At 38.0% G+C, this 27,140-nt stretch overlaps 1 protein-coding gene across 1 annotated transcript in view; it reads right to left on the bottom strand.

Annotated features, from left to right (window-relative positions):
- Window positions 1-27,140, bottom strand: part of si:dkey-112m2.1 (transmembrane protein 132C) — a 241,789-nt gene that overhangs the window by 47,582 nt on the left and 167,067 nt on the right. Inside the window, exon 4 of the mRNA XM_011481983.4 lies at window positions 22,598-22,741. Within this exon, the coding sequence (XP_011480285.1) occupies window positions 22,598-22,741 (144 nt within the window). The remainder of the gene's footprint in view (window positions 1-22,597; window positions 22,742-27,140) is intronic.

Here is a 27,140-nt window from a genome sequence, read left to right as displayed (position 1 = left end):
CCGTCATCTTCCTTACAACTGCACAACTGGCACACCTCTGTCCTCCACCTATCGGATAGTTGCAGCACAGCGACACAAATTTACAGTTTAAACATTTGCACTTACAAATTTCAATGTATCTTGCAGTCAGTTTTAAGACAACAAGTTGAACCATAAAACTCATCAAGAGGTACAACTGCAGAAATCTACTTAAAATGCCTGATCCAGCTGTGGAGAGGCAGAGACACAGACTGTAACATCAGCTAAGAAGTGAAAAAGGTGTGGACCTATAGACGCTTTACATTAGAGGGCGGATCTTTTCCCAGTTTCTCCAGAAAAGTCTTTTTTGCATGTCACCTCTTTGAAAACTAGTCTAAGTAGCTTATTAATGTAGCAACAGAGTTGATTCTGGGCCAAAAATACTTGACCCAAAAAAGGCAAAGGATGATCGGAGGGACGTTAGGAGTAAGAGAAAAGACAGCAACTTAATTTAGAAAGCTGACAGGGTAAAATCACGATCATGCACAGCGATTCATGGCAGGTTTATGCTTCCACAATCGAGGAAATATTTTTTGGCGCTCTTTACAATGATGTTTGTTCCAGCCGGTGTAAGACAAAAACATCTGTCTGTGCAAGTATGAACAGTTCTGCCATTGCAAACGATAATTCTTTACAATCTTCCATTTCAGGATAATGCGTTTTCAATCCGCTACCTTCTGATAAATAGCACGCTTACATTTAAAATTGACCACAGGAGTCAATTGATTTTACGGAACAAGATTACAGGAATTGTGGAGGTTGAAAGTATCAGTGGGTTCAACATTTTCTCTAGAATAATGATGTATTTGTAAAGGAAGAAACAGAAAAACCACAGGTTTTCTGCCTGAAGGGCATCCAGTCCAATTATCACCTCTTTTTTTACTATTAGCCAGCAAGCCACCCTCAAGGACCAGACTATTAAAAGTGCGAGCACTACAATGAATATGATGCAACACAATCAGTCGGCGTATGAAAACCATCCTTGATCCCCTTATTGATTTGTGTGAGCTATAAGAGTGTTAGTAAAATTCTCCAGAGGGGTTCTGGTGCTCATCCTCTTATCCTGGACAATAAGGATCAACTGAGGGAGACTGACTAATCTCTCCCTTGGAGCCTAAACTCTTTACCAGAAATGACACTTCATCTTTTTCTTGTTACTTACACGTACGCACAAAGATGACGGGAATTAGATTAAGTTGTCTTTTTCATTATTTACCACTCAGTTACTGCTTCCCGCTGCTAAATCCCATAATGTGCATGATTTTCGGCTTTGTGCGTTGCGAGACAACCCGGTGAAAATCACTATTTGCCAAGTTTTCTTTTGTACTTCTTTTAGTTTATGTCATTTTTCATTTGCAGTGCTTTTAAATTAGAGAAGTCTCAGTGTTTGATCTTGGCGAGAGTCTCTGCACTCTGCTTTTAGGCTGCAAACAGAAGTACGGCAATAAAAAAAATGAATCTTTAAAAAGCTGCCTGCTGGGAAAATGCCAAAACAGACGGACATTGGTGAGAATCAAGGTAAAATGATCATCCTGGGAACCCCCAAAATAAACAAGAAAAAAAAAATGTTATTCCAAAAATCTGTCTCATCAAATGTGACCTTATATAATATATACCAAGAGTCTTTGCTTTATATAAAGAAGGCAAACAATAATGCAGTGTTGCACTCACTCCTACTAGAAAAACTCATAGAACACAAGTATTTTATCATGCATGTTCTAATGTAGGAGGAAGTTCCAGTACCAAAAGCGAACTCCCAAATTCATGGAAAACCATGGAAAGGCAAATTATGAGCAGAAATGTTCATGCAAGTATTTTTTGATAGCTAGACTATCACTCAGATTTGAGTGTTATTCTGATCAGTAATATCCATGTTATGAATGTTGTTTCATCTTGTTGCACCATAGAAGTATAGTCGATGCTTTTTTATTGAATTTTCTGAAAACAAAACATATATATATATATATATATATATATATATATATATATATATATATATATATGTTTTTGTTTAATCAGCTATAAAATACACTAAAAGCAATTATCTTTAATATTTTTTTTCTCATCTCTTAGTTATCTTTTTAAGCTTCCTTTGACATGACAATGTTAGTTTTTAATGCCTTTGGTGGGAGCCTTAGCTCTTGTTTTGGCAATATGTCCCTCTTTTTTATTAACAAAAAAATGGTAGAATGAACCTCAAGATAATTATATAACTAAATAAAAGTATTTTTGTGTTACCTGAGGGGTCATAGACCCATCCCTAAAACGTATATGATGTTACGGGTCAATTTCAAACAATATATATTTATACTGAGAAGGAGGCAAAAACTATATTTTTTTTAAACAATAGCACTTTAATATAAACACAAAATAAAAATCTAGCACAAAATATAGAATTGCAAGGTCATGCAATCAACAAAAAAATAAATCAACTAAAACCAATTTCTACTTCGTATGTGCAAGAACTTGTGTGTATTCAGATGCATGGTTGGCAAAATGTGACACATTTGGAGTGTTCCTTGCAGAGGTATTTCTTGCAGGTGAAGCATGGTGTATTTGTCTTTCTGTCCTTACTGCTTGGGAAGACCTGACAACTCTTCCTTTTAGAGTCAGGTGGCTTGAGTGGGGTTGTGGCTTATGTAGTTGGTGTTGAGGTCTTTGTGGTGTGGACGGAGTACTAGAGAAGCTCTGCAGCTGTCTGACCAAGGCCGCAGCCTCTGGATCTCCTAAAACGATCTCTTCGCTCAATGTGCACCTTGACAAGGGATTGTCCCAGGTCCTCAAGAAAAATTCTGCGTTTATATATTTTGGTTGCGTTCCACCCTTTGCCATAACACAAATGCATTATATGCAGACACATCAATCATGTTGTAGAACACAACCATTGGCCATATTCTAGTCATTCACTGGCAAGTGTAGGTGGCAGTCAGCTTGTCCAGGTTGTCCACTCCGCCTTTGTTTTTGTTATAGTCCAGGATAATTGTGGGCTTTTTTTCACTTCCTGATGACACGGCTGCATCTTTGTGCAGAGTAGACATAAGCACCACACTCTTGTTTTTCTTTGGACAATATGAGACAACTGCGGTGGTGTCTGTAAAAGCAAACTTTGAAGAAAGTGGAGCCCTGCCCTTCACCTGCAAGACTTCAGCTGGCAGTCCAGGTTTTTTTTTTCTTTACTGTGTCCACCATGGTAAGTTTTCTCCTAAGAAGCTCTGGTCCAAGGTCATAACTGGTTTAAAAAAAATATCACAAGTGATATTGAGACCCTGCAGTCCAGTAGTCATATTAAGGACCACACGTTTTTCTTTGTTTTTTTTCAGGGATACCACTCGCAGCTTTGCCTGTGTAAACCTGTAGATTCCAGGCAGAGCAGTTTTTGCATCACAGGCTGCCCATATTTTTATGCCATGCTTCCCAGGCTTACTGGGCATGTATTGCTGAAAGGGGCATTTTCCTCGGAAAGGAAATAAACGCTCATCCACTGTCACCTCTAGCCCAGGGTTGAAAATGAATGGAAGGAGCATTTCTCCCAGAGATCTCTGATGTGGGAAAGCTTATCAGATCTCGCTCTGGTTTCTCAGTTGTCAAATCTTAAGACTCGATATCATTTGAAAGGTCTGAAGTGACATTTTACCCGGAAAATATTTCTGCCGGTCGATGCATCCCACAGACTGTCAGTGGCCTCATTGCAGGATCTGTATACTCCAGCAGGAAGAAGACCAATATAAGCATCCAGACATTCTTCATCCATGTTGTTCCACCTGTTGCCATGGATTTTTTTCCCCTCGAGGTTTGTCATGCCAATTATGACTTTTTTAGTGACAATGGCATGAAAAGCTCAAAAAACGTCTTGATGTCACTTACTCTTCTCACAGCAAATGTTGTGATACCAGGAGTTTTTGATGACATTTTCAGCAGCTGCCCTACCACGTACATCATGAGATTCTGAGCTCCAACAGATCTTACCATCTTTGGACTTCGGTTCAATTCTGTGGTGAAGCCCCTCAGCTGGAGGGGCTTCCCCACCTGTGACTTCCTCATCTGACTCATCAGATGTGTTTGTGTCTTCTGGATGATACTCCACATTATCTTCCTCTTCAGAAGCCTGCTCATCCACATCGCTATGCTGCTCTGTGTCATCTCCTTCATTTTCATTAAAAACATGATCCAGAACTTGCGATATTGTTAATCTTCTCATTTTTGCGTCATAAAATTTGGAGTTGTGCAATCTGCAAGTCATCAACAATATATACTGACAGGGGGCTTGTCTGGACTTGTCTGTCTTTGTGTTATTTTTGTGCAGGTATACAGGAAAACAAGACAATATGAGACTCTCCTCAAGTTAAAATTATTGAGAGAGAAGCCCACTATACCTATTTTGGCTTACAGTGCAATTATAGTTTCAGTTTTGGTTGTAATAATTGCTTTAAAATCAAGTTTTTATAACTGGGTCGAAACTGACCCGAACATTACAAAAGTTATATTTTTAACCAGAGTTATTTAGAAATAGTGAAAATAAAAATTGGTTAATTATTTTTGTTGAAATATAAATTCCTGACAAGGTCAAAAAGCCTTGAAGCAATAAATCAACCCTATGTGGCTCTTTTGTAGATTTAAAAACTAAAACGGGTTGGTGGCGACCCTAACACAAGAGAAAGTTCAAACGGTTTCAAGTATAATGAAAGTGCAAAACATTAAGAAAATAAGAAACAAAATGACATGCACATGTGGAAAACCTCAACATTAGGAATTCATTAAACAGTTCAATTGGTGAATGTGGTCACATGACCTGTGGTTACACCATTCTGCCTCTTTATCTTAAAGCTAATCTTGTTTTATGAATTTAAAACAAAAAGATGTTGGAACTTATTTCAACAATTTTTCTAGAGTGATGTTCTGAACATCTGATACAGAAATGTTTTTTTTTTAAATCATAATCACAAAAATCCAGAACATAGGGTTTAAAAAGATTATGATCAAATGTAAGGATCAAAGTTTGGAATTCCTGTTTAATTCTTTCATAATTATGTTTATGTCAAAAAGGATTTGTAAATGTTAACATTCACTCATCCTTTTAGATTAAGGTAAAGCTGTTGGTAATCCCTGAACGATGTGCTGTAGAACCGCAAACACTGAAGCATTAAACAGCAGCCGCAAAGTCAGAAGATGATTTGTGAAAAGGACAGTAGACCAGGGGGCCCCAAGACCATGAGACCGGACCTATCAAGAAGTTTCCATGGCCAACCTCCAGTTGGTCTTTGAGCAACCCTCCATCATCATGGCTTTTGTGGCCAATAAATTATGCTGAATTACCATAAGAGATAGTTAACCTCTAGTCAGAAGATCTAGTCAGAAGATCAAAGGTTCATTTCCTGCTTTGCCCCCCGTGTGTCAAAGTGTCCTAGGGCAAGACACTGAACTCCACATTGCTCTTTGTGGTTATAGGTTGGCGCCAGAGTTCAGCAGCAGAGCAGCCATCAGTGTTGCATGTGGGTGAAAGGTACTGTGACTGTAAAGCACATTGGACCTTTAAGGAAAGTAGTGCTATTACCCAGCTAAAACAATTCTACCACCTACTGGTTTCTTGCATTATCAAGATAAGCCACACATTTTATGCTAGATTCAGAAGGTTAATTCTAGCTGAGATACTGGACCACCTTTCTAATAAAATTCTAATCAAACTATTGTGACCTATTTTGCAAGTGGTGGACATAGAAACTGGGAATGAGAACACTCAGTCCATGTTTTAGTAAAACTTGATCCTGCTGAACGGAGTAGCCCCTTCCTTGAGGTAGTATTTGGGCGAATCCAAATGTCTTTCCTACCCCTCTGGCTCCTCCTAATTGCTCCAACTGTCTGGGGTATTTGAAGCTTAAGTGGTGTCCAAAAGTTTTTTTTTTTTTTTTAAAGGAGGAGCCATAGTGGTTTAGGGCTGGCTACCTTTCCAACAGTAGGGTGATCTGCATTGCGATTGTGGCACAAAAGAGAAATGCATTTTCTTCTCATGGGTGTGCTCTTAAGGACACAAGTTCAATTTTAAATTTAAAGATTGAGTTTTTCTTTTCGCAGGACATTTTAAAGGTATAAAACCAATGTTAAGTATTTTCTGAGCGCTGGCAGCTTTGTGCTAACGTAGATGACCGTTGATGACGTAATCAAAAGGTAGTAATGTCCGAAATTTAAAGACACTATTTTTTTCATATCTCTCGGCTTGGAGGGATAAATGTAGGTGTAGGGAGAAGCCATGGGGTAGGGAAGCAAATCGGATTTGGCCTTTGATAATGCAACATCAGAAGATTCAGTGTCTTAAAGAACCTGCATGCCATTTATGAATATAAAACTACACATCGCCAATGAGGCCCACGCATCTCACACCCACAAAAAAGTTTGGCTTCCACAGTCAAGCTTTGGAGCACAGCACGCAGAGAGCTTTTCACCTAAGCATAATTTGGCCCTACAGGTACATAAAAATAAGATGTCTGGATCATTGCTTAAAAAGGATTAGGGCGTGCACTTAAGTTATTTAATTTTATTTTTACACAGGGATTTGTATGCTGCCTTTACCTTTCATAAACCAAAACAGAAAAACAGTAGTTTTCATTCAAATTAGGCCAACTATGAGGGTAATTGCTTCGTCTCTGTTATCCATCATCTAAAACCCTGTGCATTCATAAAACCAGTCATATTTTTAAGGACTCGTACGAAAATACCTGCACAAGCTGTCACAGGCACACATAGATTTGCATTTTTTCCTCCTACATCATTCTGCCAGCCAAGGATGTTTGAATTTTAGCAGGTAAAAGCTTTCCTTGTTTTACCTAAACAAAATACAAAACAAAGGCACTTTATTTCCCCATGTAGTGGGGAAAAAAGGTTAATCTGATTTAATCAGATAAACTTAAATAGATGAATGTTGTACATAAAGATGTCCAAAGCGAGCGGGTCAGTGACATGCATGAACCTCTTTGGTATGTAGAGAGCTCTCCCATTGGAATCAGATCGAGCAGAATGAACCTTTGATTTAAGTCAAGTCGTAAATGCGACCCTGCAAGCTCCCTCTTGGTTTGGCCATTGATTGTGTGCATTTATTGGGCGTACGAGCTAAGCTCGGTGCAATCAGAGCGAACGGCACAAGGCCTTTTGACCTCTCTCCATGATCTGAAGAGCGCTGATTATCGAGCTTCTTTCTTATTCAATCTTCACTCATCATTGTTCTGTCAATGGCTCTGCCTCCTAACGACTGTGTGGGTTGGTGCATGGCTGTCTAACTGACATGTGTATTCAGCAACTCAACCAATGAATATTCGAATAGACTCGGTATAAAAGGTTGTAGCAGACTCAAGTGCCAAATGAAGAAATCATTGCATACATATATTTTGTTGTGATTCATTCAAAATTTCAAGCTTTTATAATTCTTCCCTGGTGTTCAGCTAATAGAGTCACTATATAATTAACGTAAATGATGAGTACAATGGATGCATATGTGGACAACAAGAATTAAGTGGAAGAAGCAAGACAATGTTTAGGTATGGGAATGTAATAGGAGCACAGCCTCTAGCTACCATGAGAAAAAATGATTTATCATATGTTGAAATGATTTGAAAATTGTTAATATATGTGCAGCATTTACTCAATATGTGGCAAAGCTGGAGTTTAATAAAAGGTATTGCTTTTGTCTGATACAAATTAGTCAATTAGGACAAAGGTTGCTGTGATATTAGACTTTATAATTATGGACAGAGTTATGAAAAAGTGGATGCCCTTTTCGTAATTCACCCTTAGAACACAGAAAATGCATAGAACTGGTATTATTGTAAACAGATCAACTTCGAATTTCACCAAATGTGACATATTTTTGTGTGAGTTAAGTGCAATGGAGAAATTGATAAACAGGAAAAGCTGAAATTTGACCTTTCCGATTTGATTCCATTGACTGTCAATGACAACTGGACAGAGTGAATGTGATGTCACCCATAGGAAATGACTTGTTTCCAGTTCTAACAAAATAAAGTGAATTTAGTCAGCATTTTTTGTGATACTATCATTGCCATGTTAGACACAGAAATCATCAGTAAGCAGTTATTGGTCCAAGTCGGTCTGAGTCAACATTTCTATGGCAACCACTCTCTCCAATTAGGAGTGAGCATGTTGGATGACAACACCCTTACTTCTTGAAACCGGGTCCAGTGAATCTGTCAATAAATTGTTTTGAACAGTCAATGTGAGACCACATATTATTGGGGCATCTGATTGGCCAGTTTATAACTTGAAGAACTTGCACTACAGAAAAAGAAAATATAAAAAAAACGAGGATTACCAAGAACATTTTACAAAAAAGCAACAGATGATGATTGGTTATTCTGACAGATATGGGATTTTGGCTTTTCTTGGAACTAGCGGGTATTTCTTATTTTGAAAAAAGAGGGGTCACTAAGCCCAGTTCTCCGATACAGTCCATGTTCTGTAACAATGACTGTATAAGAGATTGAAAGACTGATTGAAAGACATGACCCTCTGGTTTTTCAGCTCTGTGGGTGTTGTCATCTTTTTGGGCAGTCAAGCAAGTTTGATATTTGCCGCAACTGTTACTATTTTGACCTGTAAATCCAAAGGCCACGCCCCTATTGTAGATAAATAGAAATTGCATTGGGCAAAGTCTCACCCAGTGGGTAGACAGAGAACTGCACCCATCTACAGTAAGTGAATTAAAATTAATATTCAATCTTGAAGTCAAAAGACTCATTTTCTGTAGAATTAATTTTCAATAGTAATAGAAAAATAGGCTAAATCTAATAGTGAAATTAAGAAAACCAAATGAAACAAGCCTATATTTTCTTACGTTTCTTACAAATAAGCTCATTTTGAAATGTAACAAATGTAAATGAATAACATGGCTATAGCTTCACTATCACATTAAATTAATACATTTTGCACCAGCTTTGTAGTGCTCAGGCAATCCAGCCTCTAATTTGCAATATAGGCTATTATAAAATAAAACTCGTGTCACTAGCAGAGTGATAAGAAAAACAACAAAAGAAAAAATTATTTTCCCTCTATAATAATTATTCTTTAACAAAGAATACAGACACAGGATGAGATGATGTTAATGCAGAATTATCAGCCCTTGATCTCCCACAACAATAAAATAATATTCAGTGAGTATGGCTGCAAAGAAATCATGCATGGAGACATAACATTGTTTCGCAAAAGCAATCTTTCCTAACTAGACTTTCTATGGGTAATTTATTTGAGAATTGTTATTTTTCTCATTCCTTGGAGGCACGTATGCTAATCGTTATTTTCTAAAACAAGCTCTCCATTCCCCACACTCATGCTTTCCTCCTTTGTTCCCAAGAAAGACCCTGTGAGGCTCATGTCACTCCCTCAGCAGATGGCTGGGGCAAACTGAAAATGACAAGCCTCAGCTTCCCTGATGCTTAAATCATGATTTCATCAGCAGCTGGAAAACTGTTTATTGATTTAACCTATTTTCATATCTGAGACTTTGCGGATTCACGCCTACATGTAAGAGCAGCAAGGCATTTAAAGCTTAATATATGAAATTTTAATTGGTTAAACTCGTGTGCGATGTACACATCGACCATGTGATGCAATTTGAAGACACAATAAACGTGCATCTTTGGACGCGCTGGACTGTCAATGCTCGATACTAGTATGTACTCACAGCTGGTAGAGGCTTGGTGTGTCATTATGTCAAAGCGGTGCAAATCTGGTTAATCTTGCTACAGGCTTTTTTTTTCACAGCTCTATTCTCTCTTTAAGATTAGCTGCCACCGACCGATTTTTTTGGGAGTCGGGCATCTCTCAGTCAGGTAGGAATGACGCCATTATGAAATCAGGCGCCCACAGCCGGATCGCCAGCCAGCAGCAGCTCTGACTGGATGATGGGTAAATGTATCCGGAGGGCAGCCATCCATATCAGGTGCCACCAACCGCCTGGTACCCGAGCGGGCCATTCTGCACCACTGGTCGTTCTCAATTCAGATTTGGGGCACACATTATAATCTTTTAAATTTACACATTTTTAGACAGTGGCCGGGACAGGCTCTGGCAGCCCTGTGACCCTGAAAGGGAATAAACGGAAGAAGATGAATGCAATTTTAGACAACAGGCATTCCAAGAACCCAGCAAGAGGAAAACCACAGCATGAAAGAGAATGACAGTCCAAGTGGTTAAACCACAGCAGAAGTCTTCCTCTGATGAAGACGATCAGTATATCAATGCATCATCAATGCTGTCCCCCCATTTATATGTAGGACCCATGGAGCTTGGGATCGCCAGATTGACGACTGGTCATTGCCGGGCCCTCGGCCCATGTCAACAGCCTTTGTTGAGTGCCCGCACTGCTACGATAATATTTCTAACAATCAGAGGGTGGCAGTGGAAAAACAGACCCTCCTATCAGTCTATTATCATGATGTTGCCTTCTTAGCATCCGTCTGTCACTAGACTGTCACCACGGGACCACGACATGTGCCCAAGCTACCACTGACCAAAGTAAAAAAGAATTCCAGTCGTCATAAAATCCTAACTTTTGCCTAAAACCTCGGGGGCTGTCACGAAGCGTATAAAAATACAACTGCCGCCTCTTGATTACAAATGCTCCATTAAGACCCCATAACCCCCCCCAGCAGTAGGGAACCCGGTGCAGACTGGGACAGGTGACAAAATTCCTGTCATGCAGACCTCACACGCCATGGTTATGTGGCTCACTTTACTGGGTTTGTTTCCCTCTTCAGTGGTGTCTTGTCAGTCAGGGCATGTCGGCGGCGCCGTAGCTCATAGTAACAGGCTGAGAAAGCCTTGTTTGCAGGCTTGCATCACTGTGTGAGTGCTGAAGCGGCGTCTCGGCAGGCTTTTAGTGTAAACCTTTCTCCAACTGGCTAGCAGCAGAAATCCTCTCTGGAACAGTCCACAGACAGTGTTGTGACAATATCCATGATCCCTTTAACTTTGAGAGGTAAACTGGTCGAAGCTTGTGTTTGTTAAATGTTTGCTAGCTTCCCTTTGTGTGTCTATATTTGGCAGAGGAAACACTGAAAAGAGAGTCTTTACATTAGGTAAATAGAAGCATCATTCATGAATATACTGTACTAATTTAGACATGGTGTTGTGTCCTTGACAGCTCAAATAGATATCCAACTCACTTTCCTGTATCTGATCCTACTAAAACAAAAACTAAACACATTATAACTATTTTGAAGGTAAAAATGTTGAACTAATTGTTGGATCAATGATAAAAGAAAATGATTAAAAGGTACATCTACTGATCTGATATAATAAGACATCCTAAACACAACAAGTAAGTAATAAAGGGTTTAAAATGCTGTCCGTGATGGATTGACGAAGTTGGAAATACAGTGTAAATTAAACCAATTTGTCATTATTTTTTACCATTGTAAAGCAGCAGTAGAGCAGAAGTATCCACTAATCATTCTTCATTCAAGCAACTTGATCTCATTACAGCTCTAAAGCGCCAATTTAACCATTGCCTGGTGGCAATGCACAGTTCAGATAATGACAATTCTGAAACTAAATCAGTTTTCCTTTAGTCTAACCATTTTTGTAATAGTCTATGGTCTCCTTAAAGATGTTTATATGGAAAGTAAATGTCACATAGCCACCAAGTATTGCATATAAACAGTGCAATAATCAGGCATGGTTCATGTTCTACATTGAGTTACATGTTCTTTGCGTGGTTTATTCATATTTCTTCCTTAATTTAACATGGTTAATTTGATATACATCTGTGAAAATTTTACGTTAAGACCACAACTTTTCTCACCTTTTCCACGTATAATCATGTATGACCAGTTATTATCCGTGCAATATGCGCAAAATGTATGTAGCGACTGTGTGAGTTATATGATCATTTCGGCTTCATTAAGAAGCTGGAAATTGCAAATAAGGCATGTTGAAATGGGATTTTAGCTTTCTCCTGGCCTTGTAGCCCTGCATGTTTTTTACAGTCAACCTGGGCTTTCATGCCAATGTTACATCCTTGTAAGCAAAATACAAGTAAATGCTCATTAATGTGCTTGCAGATTTGAGATTGATGACACGCTTGCTGAACTCCTGCAGAGGATAAGATGGTAGCTGACCTGACCTGCAGTCTCTCTGCTCTGCTCCGCTCTGCAGCAGTGTCTATCTTTATTTTAAGTGCACTGTTGGGATGAAAGAGGACAGGATGAATGATATGCCAAAGACCCGTTGGGCCATTAATTAAATCAAGGGCTTTGGGTAACTAATGGGTATTGCAACAGAACATAGAGCCATTCTAATGGCCTAAACGCGCTTTACAGGTGATGAGTCCTTGTTATTAAAGACAAACTAAAAGCTTTCTGTTTGTATAAGCTTTCAACCTTGGCTTCTCTCTCGTATTCTGTGCTTAGATATTCACAAATTATTCATGATCGGAGATAATATGTGCAAGCGTCCTTTCAGAGAATCGTCATCTTAATCACAACCACAGTTTTATTTTTGAATTCAGACATTGAAAACTTTTGATTCTCACTTGCCTTTAAATTAGTGAAAGCAGTGCTTTGTGGAAGTGAGACTGTGGACTCCGCGACAGTAAAATTCAATTAAATGTTCTTCGCTGATTGCTCCACAGCGAATGGTTGATTAGAGACTCTTTTCTTCTCATACATTATCCAGTTAGTAATCCTTTTTGTCAAGGCTTTTAAATGGAAAATACTAAATGGAGCCAACAGACACACAAACAAAAATCAAAATGTGTCTGAAATACTGTCTTTGGACATGAAAAAGCTAGAACTGAACATTTTTCGTCAGCATGACCAATAAAGATTTAAAAGCATTGATTATAATATATTATGAGGCAATAATATAATGATTTGCTTTATGAAAGCTAATTGATATAGAATTTATTCCATAATATCAAGCATTAAAAAGACAAAAGTCAATAATAATTATTATGCATCAAAAGTATAGATGCAAAGGATAGATAGGCTATTCATTAATCTTAGCAGGTATATACCCTTGTGAGTTTTTAAAGTTATTTTTTAAGCTATTTTAATTTGTTTTATCACACTTAAATTGTATGAATATTTGCAATAATTGACTGACACTTTAAGCATTTAACATAAAATGCTACATTCACATCTGGCTCTTTAACTCTTTCACTTTCAATGAAAAGTCCATGTAAAGTGTGGGTATTTGCGCATTTTGGGCATGTTCAAAATTCTCCCATTCACGAATCGCTACGCAGGTTTTAAGTCTGCTTGTGGGCTTTATATAAAAAACGTGCGGCCATTGAATGGGCACTTAAAGGTTAAACCAGTTAAACATTGACCAATCAAAGACCCGGGTTTGGTTGTGACAGTTGGGGAGCATCCACGGAATATATCCGCTAGTCTCGGGTAACGACAACTCACATCACATGCCTGGTGTGTACTTAGCTTTACTATGACAATAAAATCTGTATCTATGTTACCCCATCTCTTTTCTCTTTTTTTGGTTGTTGAAAGATACAAAGAATATATGTCAGTTAAGGGTGATGATCTGTGATCTCTACGGATCCCTACATGTGGATCACATGGATGGCAGCCCCCCTTTCAACCCCCCTCCCCTTTTCTTACTTTTATTTCTGTAAATATACTTTTTTTTTTTCCAAAACGCAATACATAACTATGCACTTTGTTTATATGGGCATCTGGAGTACTTATACATATACAAGAATATCTTGAGTTAAAAATTTGTTATTAATGTTTTGTTTTTAAAAATAGGCCTCAATAAGCAAATGTTGTAATGTGATATATATTTGTCTGTGCGTATATATATATATATATATATATATATATATATATATATATATATATATATATATATATATATATATATATATATATATATATATATATATATATATATATATATATATATATATATATATATATATATATATATATATATATATATGTATGTTTAAAGTACTTCTTGTATGTTTTTTTAAATATATGTTTTGAAGCTTTTCAAAAATTATTTGTAGGCTTTTTGTATGCTTCTTCTTATTTTTCCTGTTTTGTTCCTTTTTACTGATCTGAAAAATGATCTAAACCATGCGTCTCCAACCGTGACATGATCCAAACTGTGAGTTTTGAGATCTGTTGTACCACTAGTTTTAGTGACGGTAAAATTTGATTTTTTTGTATTTAGTCACGGGTACGAGGTGGTGTACTGGTTAGCACTCCCACCTCATAATGAGAAGCTCCTAGTTCAAATCCCGGCTGGTCTTTCCTGTGTGGAGTTTGCATGTCCTTCTCATGCATGGGTTTTCCTTGGGCACTCTGGCTTCCTTTCCACAGTCCAAAACATGCTTCATAGGTTCATTGAGGACTCTAAATAGTTTATAGGTGTGAGAGTGAGTGTGTGTGATTATGTGGCCCTTGTACAGATTCATAAGGAGCCGAGTACAGGACATATTTTATTCTGAATCACTCACAAACCTGTAGAACATACAGACTGGCCACCTGTTCAATCAGATTGAATGGACATAGGCAGCTAATCATATGAGTTTATTGTAAACAGACTGCATGAACCGAATCGTCTGTACCACACACGTCTCTCATGATGTTTTTCTCTGTAACTTTTAATCTGTTTCCTTGTTTAAAAGGAAATTGACAGAAGCTGTGCCAGCCGTTTCATGTCGTGATCTTGCACTCTTTTTCGTGCTTAACAAAATCTGAAAGAATAGACGCCATCTGAAGTAGTGATTTCTTTTTAACTGTTGGAGAAATTAAACAGCATTTGCTGTTTAGGTCTTTCTGGCTTAAACTATAGAATAACGCTTTCCATTGCTTGGTTCTGTAAGTTGGTAAATCTTTACTCAAACACTGTTCAATACACATTATTTTTTAAGGTTTGGAAAACTTTGTTGTCTGCATGATCTCTGGCCTTCTGTGCTGTAATCTTTTTTGTTAATGAGCAGAGGAAGCTCGGATGCCATTGAGCTAAAAGGGTTTTAACAGATGGTGATTGTAAAGTTAGCAGCTCTATGTGAGGATGCAATGGTGCAAGGTATGTTCAACACAGAAATTGTAGGATTGATATGATAGCTACCTTATAAGACATTTATCCCCCTCTTCTAATTTAAAAAACTAAATAATAAGAAACGTTTAATTTGATGTTTGGAAACTTTTGATTATAAATTGTAGTTCATGGGGGCAGATTGAAATGTGCTGTTTTACTGTCACTTTAAAGGACACCAAAACAAACTGCTGCTGTTCTATTTAGGCATTTAGCCTGTTGACATCCCCCCCCCCTCCCCCCAAAAATCTAATAAGTATTCAGGGAAAACCATTTTTAGAAGACTTTGATCTATATTGGAGTCATTTATCTAATCTGTACCAGAGAATGACATATGGATGGATTAATAATCTTTGTAACGATCACAGTGCCAACGGTTAAGCAGTCACTAGCATCCATACATTCGGGTTCTACAGATTTTTGGGTATGTCTGATATGTGGAGGATCATAGAGAGAACCTGCTGCATCTGAAGCTACATTCACACCAACCTCAGAAATGGGATCAAGCCACTACCTCCAATGAAAAGTCTATGTTAACGTGAGTAAATGCATGTTCCAGGCTTCCACTTTAAAAACTCTTGTGTTCGCGCAAAACGTCGCAAGGTTCTATGACCTTTTTTGAGCAACAAAACACGTGTTCAATGGCCGAGCATTGAGACTTAAACTAGGTCGACCAGTCAGGGGCTCGGATTTGGTTGCAATGAATCGATAGTCTTCTTTAATTCAGGAAAATACCAAACATTTTAAAAATGATCATGAATGAAAAATAAAAATAATTGTGGTTTGTGACGGGACAATTGTGACAATTTCATAAATCAGAATAGAGCTGTTAAAGAAACAGCCTAAAGCAAAATTTGCAAGGAGCACACTTATCACTTTAATAGCACTACTGGGTTTCTTGCACAGCCTGTCTATACCCACAAGGGAGGTTGTGACTAACACTTTAGCTCTGCCAAAGTAGGAATCGTCTGTAAAATTGACAACATGTTGCTGTTGTTCATTGTTTTTACTCTAGGTTTTAGAAACTGTGGTTGACTTGGATATTCAACATCACTTCAATTTGACTTTCTTCTCTTCCATTTTTTACAAAAGGGCAAATGTAAAACTAAAAAACATATTGAATAAAGGTGGATTTATATACACGTCCTGCCTATTCAGTGAGAAATCTAACCTTGTCCCCATGTCGTATCCTTTCTGTGAAAAATCTCAAAAGAGAAATCAGATGACTGGATAAGGTATGAATGCAAACCGATGTATTGCCCTTTTTGCTGTGCCAAGTCAATTGACGCTTACACAAAACTCATTTTCCTCTATTTGATCTGAAAATGAAAATTTGCAAAGCAAGAAGACCATAACAAAAGCTACGGTTTTAAGACAACACAAAAAAAATCCAAATCCTGTCATTACGTGAAAAATCACCCTCCCATTTGGGTTCATTTCCTCTTGCAGTGTGATTTACTAACTGGTGACTGTAAGTGCATTTTTCCTGACACTTTTGATTACTCAGCTTGCCCATGAGAAAAACTTTGCAACTCTGAAATGTGTGAAACAGAGGTTAAAAAGCTCACTGACTCAGCTATGTAAAAAAAAAAAAAAGAATCTCGAAAAAAGCAGCAATAAACACACAGAATTATGTGCTATTGTTCATTCATGTGTGATTATTGTGCATTATAGCACTGAAACTATTTCGAGCTGCACAGTGATGGAGCAGTGAGCACCCTTTGGTCAGAGTGGGGAAGGGCTGGCTGCACGCCCAGCTGAGGCTTTTAATGTGGAATCTATACGTAGACCTTTTGAGCTCCCCCACCTCCTCCTCACAACCAAAATGGATTTGTCCTGGGATGGGCTCGTGACCCGTCCAGGGTGCTCCCTGCATTTTACTTGATGACAGCTGGTAGAGGATCCAGCACTTCCTTTTTACTCTGAGTAGGATGAAGTAAGTCAGTTAAAGCTGTGATTTAAAAAAAAAAAACAACAACAAATAAATTAATAAAAAATACTTAATTGGATCCTGGTTTAATTTGAAGATATTTAATAAACATTAACATGTTTTTCTGCTCTTTAACTTAAGAGTCTGAAGGCCCGTACACACCGGGACGAATATTCGCCAGGCGTTATTCGCCAGCGTTTTTCGCCACGTTTTTTGTGTTCACACCCAGGCGATTTTCGCTGACGATGAGTGGAGTGAACATGCAATTTCATTCCCTGACATTAGATGGCGCTTAATGTAAAACAGAAATACTCCTGTACACAAGGTGGCGCTGCGCAACTTTACGCTTCTTAAAGTCGCTTTTCACTCAGAAGAAGAGAGCAAGTATTTACACGCTTGTCAGAATCAAACAAAGAAAACATGAATATTTCAAGCACCAGTAGCTCCAACTGGTGCTTGGTTCGGGGATGTTTTAGAATGTCCGTCATTATTGCTTCGCGGCTGTGTAGACGCTACTTGGCGTCTATCTTCTTCGCTGGTATGTGTGCTCAGCAAGGCAGTTTTGTGTTTGAGCGCCCCCAAGTTGTGTTTTACTGTAACTTCAGAAGCTCCAGACACGTGAGCAAAAGCGCCGTTCTTATTGGTCGAGTAGATTTCGACGCGACGCGTCAAAAAAAAAAAACGAACCCGAGGCGTTTTTTTTTTTTGACGCTTTAACGCCTGGCGTTTTTTCGCGTCGGTGTGCACACTCTCATTGGGGCCCTTTGTTTAGTCACGAGGCGTTAAACGTCGGCGAAAATCGCCGGCGAAATTCGTCCCGGTGTGAACAGGCCTTGAGACCTAAAACAATGAACCATTGTACTCAATACCACCACTTTGATTTAAAATCAGAGTCAGTATTGAAAGAACACAAAATTCGTTGATAATTATTTTTTTTTCTAATACATTTACACCATGTTGAAATTGGGGGATCAAATTTGAGACAGTGGGTAAATAAAGTGCTTTTTTCCTAAACTTTCTTGTCAATATTTTTGCTTCTTAAACTAACATTGTTGTGACCAATAAATTATATTATCTCTATCTTGTTGAAAAATTATATTGCAGTTTTTCCTGTGGATTTCATCAAAGGGTTTAATACACATTTTAATACCTAAGAAAGTTTGATTTTTTTGTCTATTATTTGATGAAGTGGGCTTTACAGGGTTAACACGTAGCTTCTTTGTTTTCTTGTGTTATAGGCTTTTGACAGTGGAGTTGAAGTGTAACCAAAGGCCGTAATATCACACGGAACCCCAAATGTATCCTTGACTGGTGTTAGGGAAGGAAACACTGTTTTACTGCAGACACAACTCTCTGATTTTTCTAAGGTTTTATAAACATAATGTCAAGTAAACACAACTCCATGCTCTCTCTGTCCTGCTAAAAAAAAAGAAGTAAAATACTTATTTTTGTGCAGTTTTTTTTTAAAAATCCAAATCCTTCTTATTTTGAAAAAAAAAAGAAATTTTGTTTTAATCCCAACATTAAAAGACCTTTATATTTTATTGTGATCTATTATCCTGATTGCAATGCACACATTGGATTCTTATTATTTTGAATGACAGAACAAATTGTATGTTGGTGAGATTTAACCATTTTTCTTCAGTCACACAACTTTCTATCAGTGTGCTATACCTTCAAGTACTTCCTGTGTGTGGTTTGCCTTCACATCTGTTGTTTCAGTCTGAATTTAGTCTGAAAATTAGGTGGATTCCTACCAGAACAGCAGAACAACCCTTACTGGGAATTGGTAAAATGTTCTGCTGCAGAAATCAATTTCCTTTTCCTGCATTCAAAAATATGTCAATTGAGAACATAAGACTTTCATTTGATACAGTGATGGCATTTTCAGGCTAAAAACAAAAGGCAAATAAATGATTAAAATGTATCACTTTTTGGCTATTTGTAAAATGCCGACTGAGAAGGAAGGCTGTTTTCCATCAGAAATGTAAATCACTTTTAAAGCTGTTGTTAGAACGAATGTTGATCCATCATTTCTTGTAATTTCTCCAACTAATAAAATAAAGTCAAAATTAGGATCCTTAACTGTGTTTATGATGCACCTAAGCCCTCGACATTTATCTTTTGCATTTGATTTTAACTGGCATTATTTAACTGGCACTATTTTAATTTTTTAGCAGGCAGTTGGCTGCAATAACACCAGGGACATGTTTTTGTATTTAACCCTTAGTTCAATCACGTAATGCTGAGTGTCCAGCAGTGTGGCTTTAAAAACCGTTTGGAAAACAATGTTGGATTTGAACCCATAATTTCCTGATCAAATATGGGTGGATGGATTTTACAAGTTGATTGTTGAAGTTGAATGACTGACCAGCACCACCTTCACATAATGTGAAAGTTCATAGATGGCCGTGCATCACAATCATGACCAGGATGACCGGAGACTTGATGACACAAACTCAATACAGTTTACGTACAAAACTGAAAAAAAGGACCATGGAAGCAAAAAAAAAAACACACATTAATAAACCTACAACTAATAGAGAAACAAAATAGGGAAACAAAAAAAGTCACAAGACAGAGAATCAGACGACATTCAACTGAGATTGTGAACTTAAATATGTACTGATGGTAATGAAGTCAATCAGAAAACAGCTGACAGGATTGAAAGCTTGGTGTTAATAAATTAGGAGGAAGTAAAAGGCCCAGATTTAGCCAGCCTCACTATGGGGTGCAGGTTGAATATCAGGGGCAGTAAGCCTGCGTGTGCTGTGAGTTTGGGTTGTCAAATCCCTAAAATGCAAAACTGTGCTATTATCATATCAGTTCATCTATCCATATCTCTATCTTCCCATTTAATCTATTTAACATGTCTACAGAGTTTTGTGTTGATTTAATTCCTGACACTTTCTCTTTAAAAAAACTAAAATTTTACGGCGATCTATTAGTGGGCAGCTAGTGGCAGGCATGTGACAGGAAGGCAGCAGCGCGATAATTGACTCATAGGGTCTCCAAGGTCCCCAAAATCGTCTGACGATCGGCCGATTTCTGACTGCCACCCTCCAACCACCCCCCTGCTCCTGTCCCACTGCCACCATCCAATTAGAAATCGCACAGTAGCAGCGAGGGGGCTCGACGATTGCAGCTGACATGGGTTGGGGGCCTGGACGAACATGAGCGGACATCAATTTGGCAATCCCATCGTGGTTCCTGCATATGAATCCTGCTGTGGTTGGACCTCTTGGACCTATGTTTTAGGCGACGGGGCTTTGCCCTTGCTCAGTTTACCCCAGGCTACCGAGCAGATGGTGGCCCTTGATATGGATTGCCACCTTCAGGAGACATTTACACATTGTTTAATAAGAGCTGCCGCTGGCTGGAACTCCGGCTGATTTTCGCCCTGTGGCCACCCAGCTGTCGCCTGATTTCATAATGGCGCCATGCCACCCTGAATGACTGCTGTTGTCATCTCGAAGATTCTGCTGATGACTCCCCATCACATGGTGGCAGTTGTATTTGTGACAGTAGCATTACAGGGTTTAGAGCCGGCACAAATAGGACACTGGTTTTGGCCTTGTTGGTTTGGGCCTTTATCCTGTTCTTTTTTTTTTTATACATATACAGTCTGTTTGGCCATCCATCCTGACATGTTTTGTCTTATTTTATTTTTTGTGTTCATTTTTTCTTTGTGTTTTTTTTTCTTATTGTAGATTTTTTTTAACTGTATATTTTTGCTCACCATCACATCTGGATGGGCAATCACCTATTTAAGGGCACATTACCCCCCTATTACTGTACCTATATCCGACCTTGACATTTAGGGTGAAAAAAACAAAAATTAAAAGAAAAACAAAACTGATTACATGTGACCAATTCCAGACGTGCAAGAATTTTATAGAAAATAATATTTGTTGGGATGCATACTGTAGTTAACACCATCTTCTTCCAAATTTTTTTTTTTTTTCTTATGCCAGCCAGCATCTAAATAAAGTGAATTTCCTTTCAGGCTTTCTAGCGGGTGCAGAATAGCATAGCAGAAAACCACATTCACCACAAATGACCTTGATATAAGCAATCCTGTATAATTCAACGTGTGCTCCTCTCAACAGGTCTGCAGAGAGATGCATATGAATGATATAGGACTCTTCATTTATCACTGTCATCACCTTGACAGGAAGAAGGAAACAACAAATCAGGTTGTGTCACTACCTGTGTTCAAAAATTGGGATTTTATCTAGTGCCTTTCAGCTGAATCTTCACAAAAGTGGCCTGACATTTACACAGCCCATGTTTGAACATTTTTGAGCAGTAAAGTCCTTCATAAAGTAGCAAAGAAATATGCGTTAACCAATTTTAATCATTTAGAGCATAAATAGAAAAATACAAATGTCAGTGAACTTGTCATTTTTATGTGATATCCTGGCAGCTGTGTTTTACTCATAATAGCTTTGAGTAAGTTTCTAAGGCTGGCTATAAATTACATTGTGCTGCACCTCTTTAATGAAGGCTCACCAATATTATTGGCCATAAACAGCACATTTATTATGTAAAGTGCCTGACAACCAATTTCAGTGCATCGCCAGATAAGGAGAGTTTGTGAGTAACTGCTCCTTCCGATTTCCCTTTGCAGCTATATTGACTTATTGTTGACACTGTTTTCCTTCATTTAGTAGGTTTTGACTTAAACTTTAAATTCCCACTCTGATCATCGGATTTTGCCATTTTTAGTCAAAATCTAGGACATAAGTTTCTGCAGAGCGGCAGAAGTTCATCAGAAATTACCTTTGAGCTGTGTGCGGGACTGTTGGTGGAAATTAAGCCCATCTCCTCTTCCCATCACCCATCTGTTTCCACTCTCTACTGCTAGCTTACAGTCCCTCACACCCCCAACCTAATATGCAACAAAATGGCGAGGAATATTGGAGCTATTTAGCCATTCAGTTTGAAACCAGATACCAGTTCAGACGAGACAAACATAAATCTAGTCGTCGATAAGTGGATGCATCTAATTGGACCGGAATAGGGAGCTTGTGGCCTGCTGATGACACAACTACAAGCTTATTCAAACGATGTTTTTTCATGTGCTCCTGATTCACAACAGTTTGACTAAAGAAATACCAAGACACATTTTTAATATTAATTTTCTTTATATATGTCCTCCTTCATGAGAAAAAAGCCATAGCAAAAAAATGAATTTCATTGGAATGGGTCTTTAATAGAAAGTAAACAAAGTATAACAAAACAAAAGTGTGCTCTTGAAATATGTAGACAATAACAAATATAGAATTTCCCTTAATATATTTATTGAGGGCCAGCAAACCCATCTTTCACCTGAGTGATACATTTTGCTCAGTACCCTTGGCTGAGTACTTAAGTGCTTGGCAGTGCCAAAGCACTACTTGTTGGGATGCTGAGTCATGCCCTTTGTCTTTATTCTTTACAGTCACTCTCCAAAGACACTTGTCAGAGAAATAGTGTGCAGCCACCCTTTAGTTTCTCACTGGCACATGAGTTCATATTTCAGTTGTGAACTTATTTATCACCAATTAGAGAGAGAGAGAGGGTGGAGGGGGTCCAATGTACCTTTGACTGAAGCTGTTCTCCTTCCTGTGGCAGTGTAGCGTCACAACCCCGGGGCCTTCGCTTCGTACGTCCTGGCTCACCGTCCACACAACGGGGTTGCTGGCTCTGACCCCCAGGAAGGCCACGCCCTCCTTCAGTTTGACCCTGCAACATAAAGTTAAAGTCCCCATTGGCTGTCATGCATCTTGCTGTGTAAAGATTATTCAGAGAAGAGAGAACAATCCAACCACTTCATAATGAGTGTGAAGCAGGGAGGCATTCGGTCCCATTTTTTAGAGTCTTTGGTTTGACTCACGATAATCCAGCCCAGGCTGGACACTCCTCCACAAGGCCACAGAACATACCAAAACATACAGATTAAAAGACATCTAAAAGAGCAAACCGTCTTTACTGCATTCCTTTACGCCACACATTTCAAAGGCCCAAGTTATCAGTTTCTTTCTAAAACAAAAAAGTGTGTTTTAAATTGTGCCCAATGCACATCAGAAAGTACAGACTTCAAACACAGTTCTATGAATCATTCACACCCATGAAGCATTCAACAAAAACTGTATGTGTTTGTGGTTCTTTCTGAAGTCCAAGTCTTTGGAGTGATTTTTTAAACAAGAAGAATGAGAGTTTGGGAGTTTTACACAATGTCTTGCTGTTTCTTAGTTCTCACATCTAACAGTTGATATGAGTTGTGTTTTTGTTGGAAACAGTCCTTCAGTGTGACTGCTCCCTGAAATCCATCCTCAAAATTTGACCCAGTTTTCCAATCTCTTTGTTTTGTCTGCCACCTTCTTAGCTGCTTTCATTTGTGCTTTGGGGTTTCAAGACCCTTTCAAGAATAAACTAAGACACAACCTTTTGACTTTAGGATTTGAAAGAATAAAAAGGAAGAGGAGTAGTTTACCAGTTTAAGACATGGGACATAAGCAGGTCATTCTCAGTTTTCTCAAAAGCAAAACTATAGAACTTTAAATCAAAAATGGTACGGAAGTTGGACTAGTGGCAATTTGGGTTCCATTGAAAGACCCACTCAGATAAAAATTGTGCATTTGGTGTTTCAACATGTTCTTGTGGCATTTTCCTTGTGATAGCGCACATACAGTATATAGAGAAAACCAATCTCAGAATTGCATTTCTGAGTATTTCTTAATTCATATAATAGTGAATCAGAAGTGAATGAATGAAGTGATCCACAGAGCAATTGCGTTTACCAGATTAAGACATGGGACATAAGCAGGTCATTCTCAGTTTTCTTAAAAGCAAAACTATAGAACTTAAAATCAAAAATTGTACGGACTTACAGACTTGCAACGCAATTGTTCTGTTGATCAGTTCATTATCTTTGCTGGATGTACACGACTACGATGTTGCATTATAACATCATAGAAAGAACATTTACACCCCTTAGGGGTACTTTTTTATTCAAACTTTTATCTATAGCAAACATCAATAGATAAACAGATGGGGTGTTTTTTTTAATTGACGGGTGACCATAAAATCTTCTGAAAAACAATAACCCTGCTAGGTGTGTACCAGCTTCAAACAGACCAATTTTTAGGGACATTATTTCGAGTCGGGTACCTCTGATCGTCTTTTGACTGGAATCTAAGATCACAACAACAACAGCGAGCAATATTAGGACTATCAAGTTTATCAAGACTATCAAGTCATACATGGATCTAGTCGTCTACGAGAATGGAGCGGAGCTGGCCCATCCAGCGTAAAAGCTCCTTTTCTAACTGCATTTTTTCATCTCCTTCTGATTCACAATAATATGAATTAAGAAATACTCAGAAATGTGCCACTAGTCCAACTTCTGGCATCAACTGTATAAACCCTTTCATGGATCGGTTCCTTTCAGCTTCAGAGCCGTTTTTTTCTTGTGCCCTCTGTGCACTTTGAAAGACTCAACGGCGTCATATTTCATTCTGTCTCTGGGTCTCTCAACAGATAGTCTCAGAGACAAATCAGAGGCAGAACGGATACACTATGAAAGGGTTTGACAAAGTGGCATTATATATGAGTGATGCTGTAGTGATGCTGCCACTATGTTCTGATATGAAATGTTGTTTGTTTAAATATATCTGACGCTCATTGACCTAATTTTCTGTTTTCACACCATCTGTGTGGAGAACTTTTTACAATGGAAAACACAGTTTCAACTTCTTTTTTCAAATCCTTTAAGTTTGAAATTGATTTTAATGTTAATATGGCTCATAAGCACCTTTAATAAATCAATATTTTAGTTAGTAAACAAAAGAATTGTGCATCCATTCACAGTTATGTGCATTTGCCCCCTTTGTAGCATCACAGATCGGCACAAAAATAAAATATTTTCCAACAGTGCAGCACAGAAATTAAGTCAGTCAGATTCAGTTTCTGAGTTTTTTCTGTTTTTCTACTCAACAAGGTGAATTTCATGTCTCTTTGCTCAAGTCTGCTTTCCTGAAACCTTGAGAATCCTGAAGCCTTTTTTTTTTCTTGTGTTTAATGCCACACTTCTAACACCTAACAAGCTTTGACCACAAGGAGTTACAGTTATGTCCCTTTGTTCCACAACATTTTAACTCATCATGAACAGCCAGTCGTATGAAAGAAGTTCACATTGTGAGAGGTCATATGAATTGACCAAGGAAACGGGAAAAAAATTGATCCAATATGTGCCCTTTATTCTGCTATGCCACTACGAAAGAGGCTCAAGTTTTACATTGGATGTCATTGTGCAGAACTGGATAATGGCGTTTGAGTCAGAATATTATTTACATCTTACTTAATGAGCTCTTCTACAAAAAGGGAGTCCATTTCTAAAGTTTTGGTTCCTGAAAGATTCAAAGTAAGTCAGTGGACTTATACTCTTTAAAGCAGTCTCTGCATACAATTTGCACATATTGAGAGAAAAGCTTTGGTCTTTTGGTACAGACTGCTGGAGCAGGTGAAAGATCAGCTGGTTCATCCACCCGTCACACAATTTGCCAACGGCCGTGGAAAGCCACAAATTTGGATATGCATCTCGCCAAAATCACGCAATATTGTATAAGATTTATGCAATACCTACCTATGAACTACGTAAGTATACGCAAGAACTGCGTAAGTCTCAAACCGACCAAGAATTTTGACCAGCTCAAAATCAAATTCACTAATTTGTCGAAACATTTGATGGATATCTACGCACATCAATTAATGAAGAACCCAAGAAACACTTGTGAATTATGTATATCACACTTGTATAGACCGAAATGTCATCTGTGGACCATGTGCAAATTGTACATAGCGGCTGTGTGACGGGGCCTTAACCAGAAAACTCCCCTTCCCTAAACCAAAACTGAAGCTTTTAGTTGTAAAAAAAAAAGTCCTTCATTGGGACTAAATTCCTCTTTGAATAGTAATTTTTTTTACCAAAATGTCTGAATTCAGTCTATATGTTTCAGTTTTACAGTGATCTGTTGGTTGGAAGATAATTGCCTTCCTGAATCCAGAAATCTGACAAGATTCTATCTGATGAAGGGGAAGGTTCCAGCTGACAGATGGATGGAAAAAACTGATGGAAATAATAGAGTAGGAACAGCAAATGCAGTGGTCTCATCAAGGAGTTTTTAGGTCAATGATCAGAATCCAGGAGAGTGACTCTTCCATATAATATCTTTGGTTCCTAACCTCCTACATCTGTTTCAAAACTCTGTTGGTTAAAGAAATGGAGAACCAGGGGGGTCTTTGTATTAGTAATTTAGTTTTCTGGTGGGCAGCAATAAATTGTGAATTAAATGGGGCAAACAGGTATTTTGCAGTCACAAGTCCTCCCACTGAAAGAGATCAGCGTGGTCTGTGATGTTCACCATAGATACACTTCAACTGTCAATGCCAGAAAAAGGAATCCAGGAAATGACATTTTTAAAGAATTTTGTTTGCATAATGGAAGAGAAAATAAGTAATTATCTCCTTAAAACAAGCAAAAATCTATCTAAAAAAACTCTTCTATCCTCCTATCATTACACATATTAATGTGACCTATTTGAACTGGTTATCTGTATGAAAGACACCTGTCCACACCTTCAAACAGCCAGACTGTAACTATTCCACAATGATTATGACCCAAGAGCTGTCAGAGGAAACCTGAATAGGCCACCAGCTCTGATTGGTCAGATTGTGACGCTTCTGTGACTAAAGTTCTCTTTTTCTCCATTTAAGACCCAAAGGTATCTCACAGAAAGTAAAAGCAGAAAAACAATTTCACAAATCCAGCTACTAAATGAAAAAGCTTGGGAAAAGAAAATGGGAGCAGAAAAGGTAATTTTCTTCTAATTATAACAAATAAAAATGTTTTTGTAATCACATTTTGGAAAAACTTGATTTAATTCTCCTTTTTTAAACCACGATATTTATTATTTAGTTCATATGCAATCGGGATAGAAATGGTTTCGGTATCTTTATATTTATTTTACTCTTTTTTACTGATGATTAAAAGTTTTTATTACTGACTCGTCATCCTCTATATGAAAGGCCTAAAAGGAATTATTACAAGTACCATATTTTTCGAAGTATAAATCACAGTTTT

Source organism: Oryzias latipes, chromosome 12, assembly GCF_053564925.1.
Source record: "Oryzias latipes strain Hd-rR chromosome 12, Olatipes_Hd-rR_3.1".
NCBI lineage: Eukaryota > Metazoa > Chordata > Actinopteri > Beloniformes > Adrianichthyidae > Oryzias > Oryzias latipes.
The sequence above is the reverse complement of the archived record's forward strand: the minus strand, read 5'-3'. Positions and strand labels throughout refer to the sequence as shown.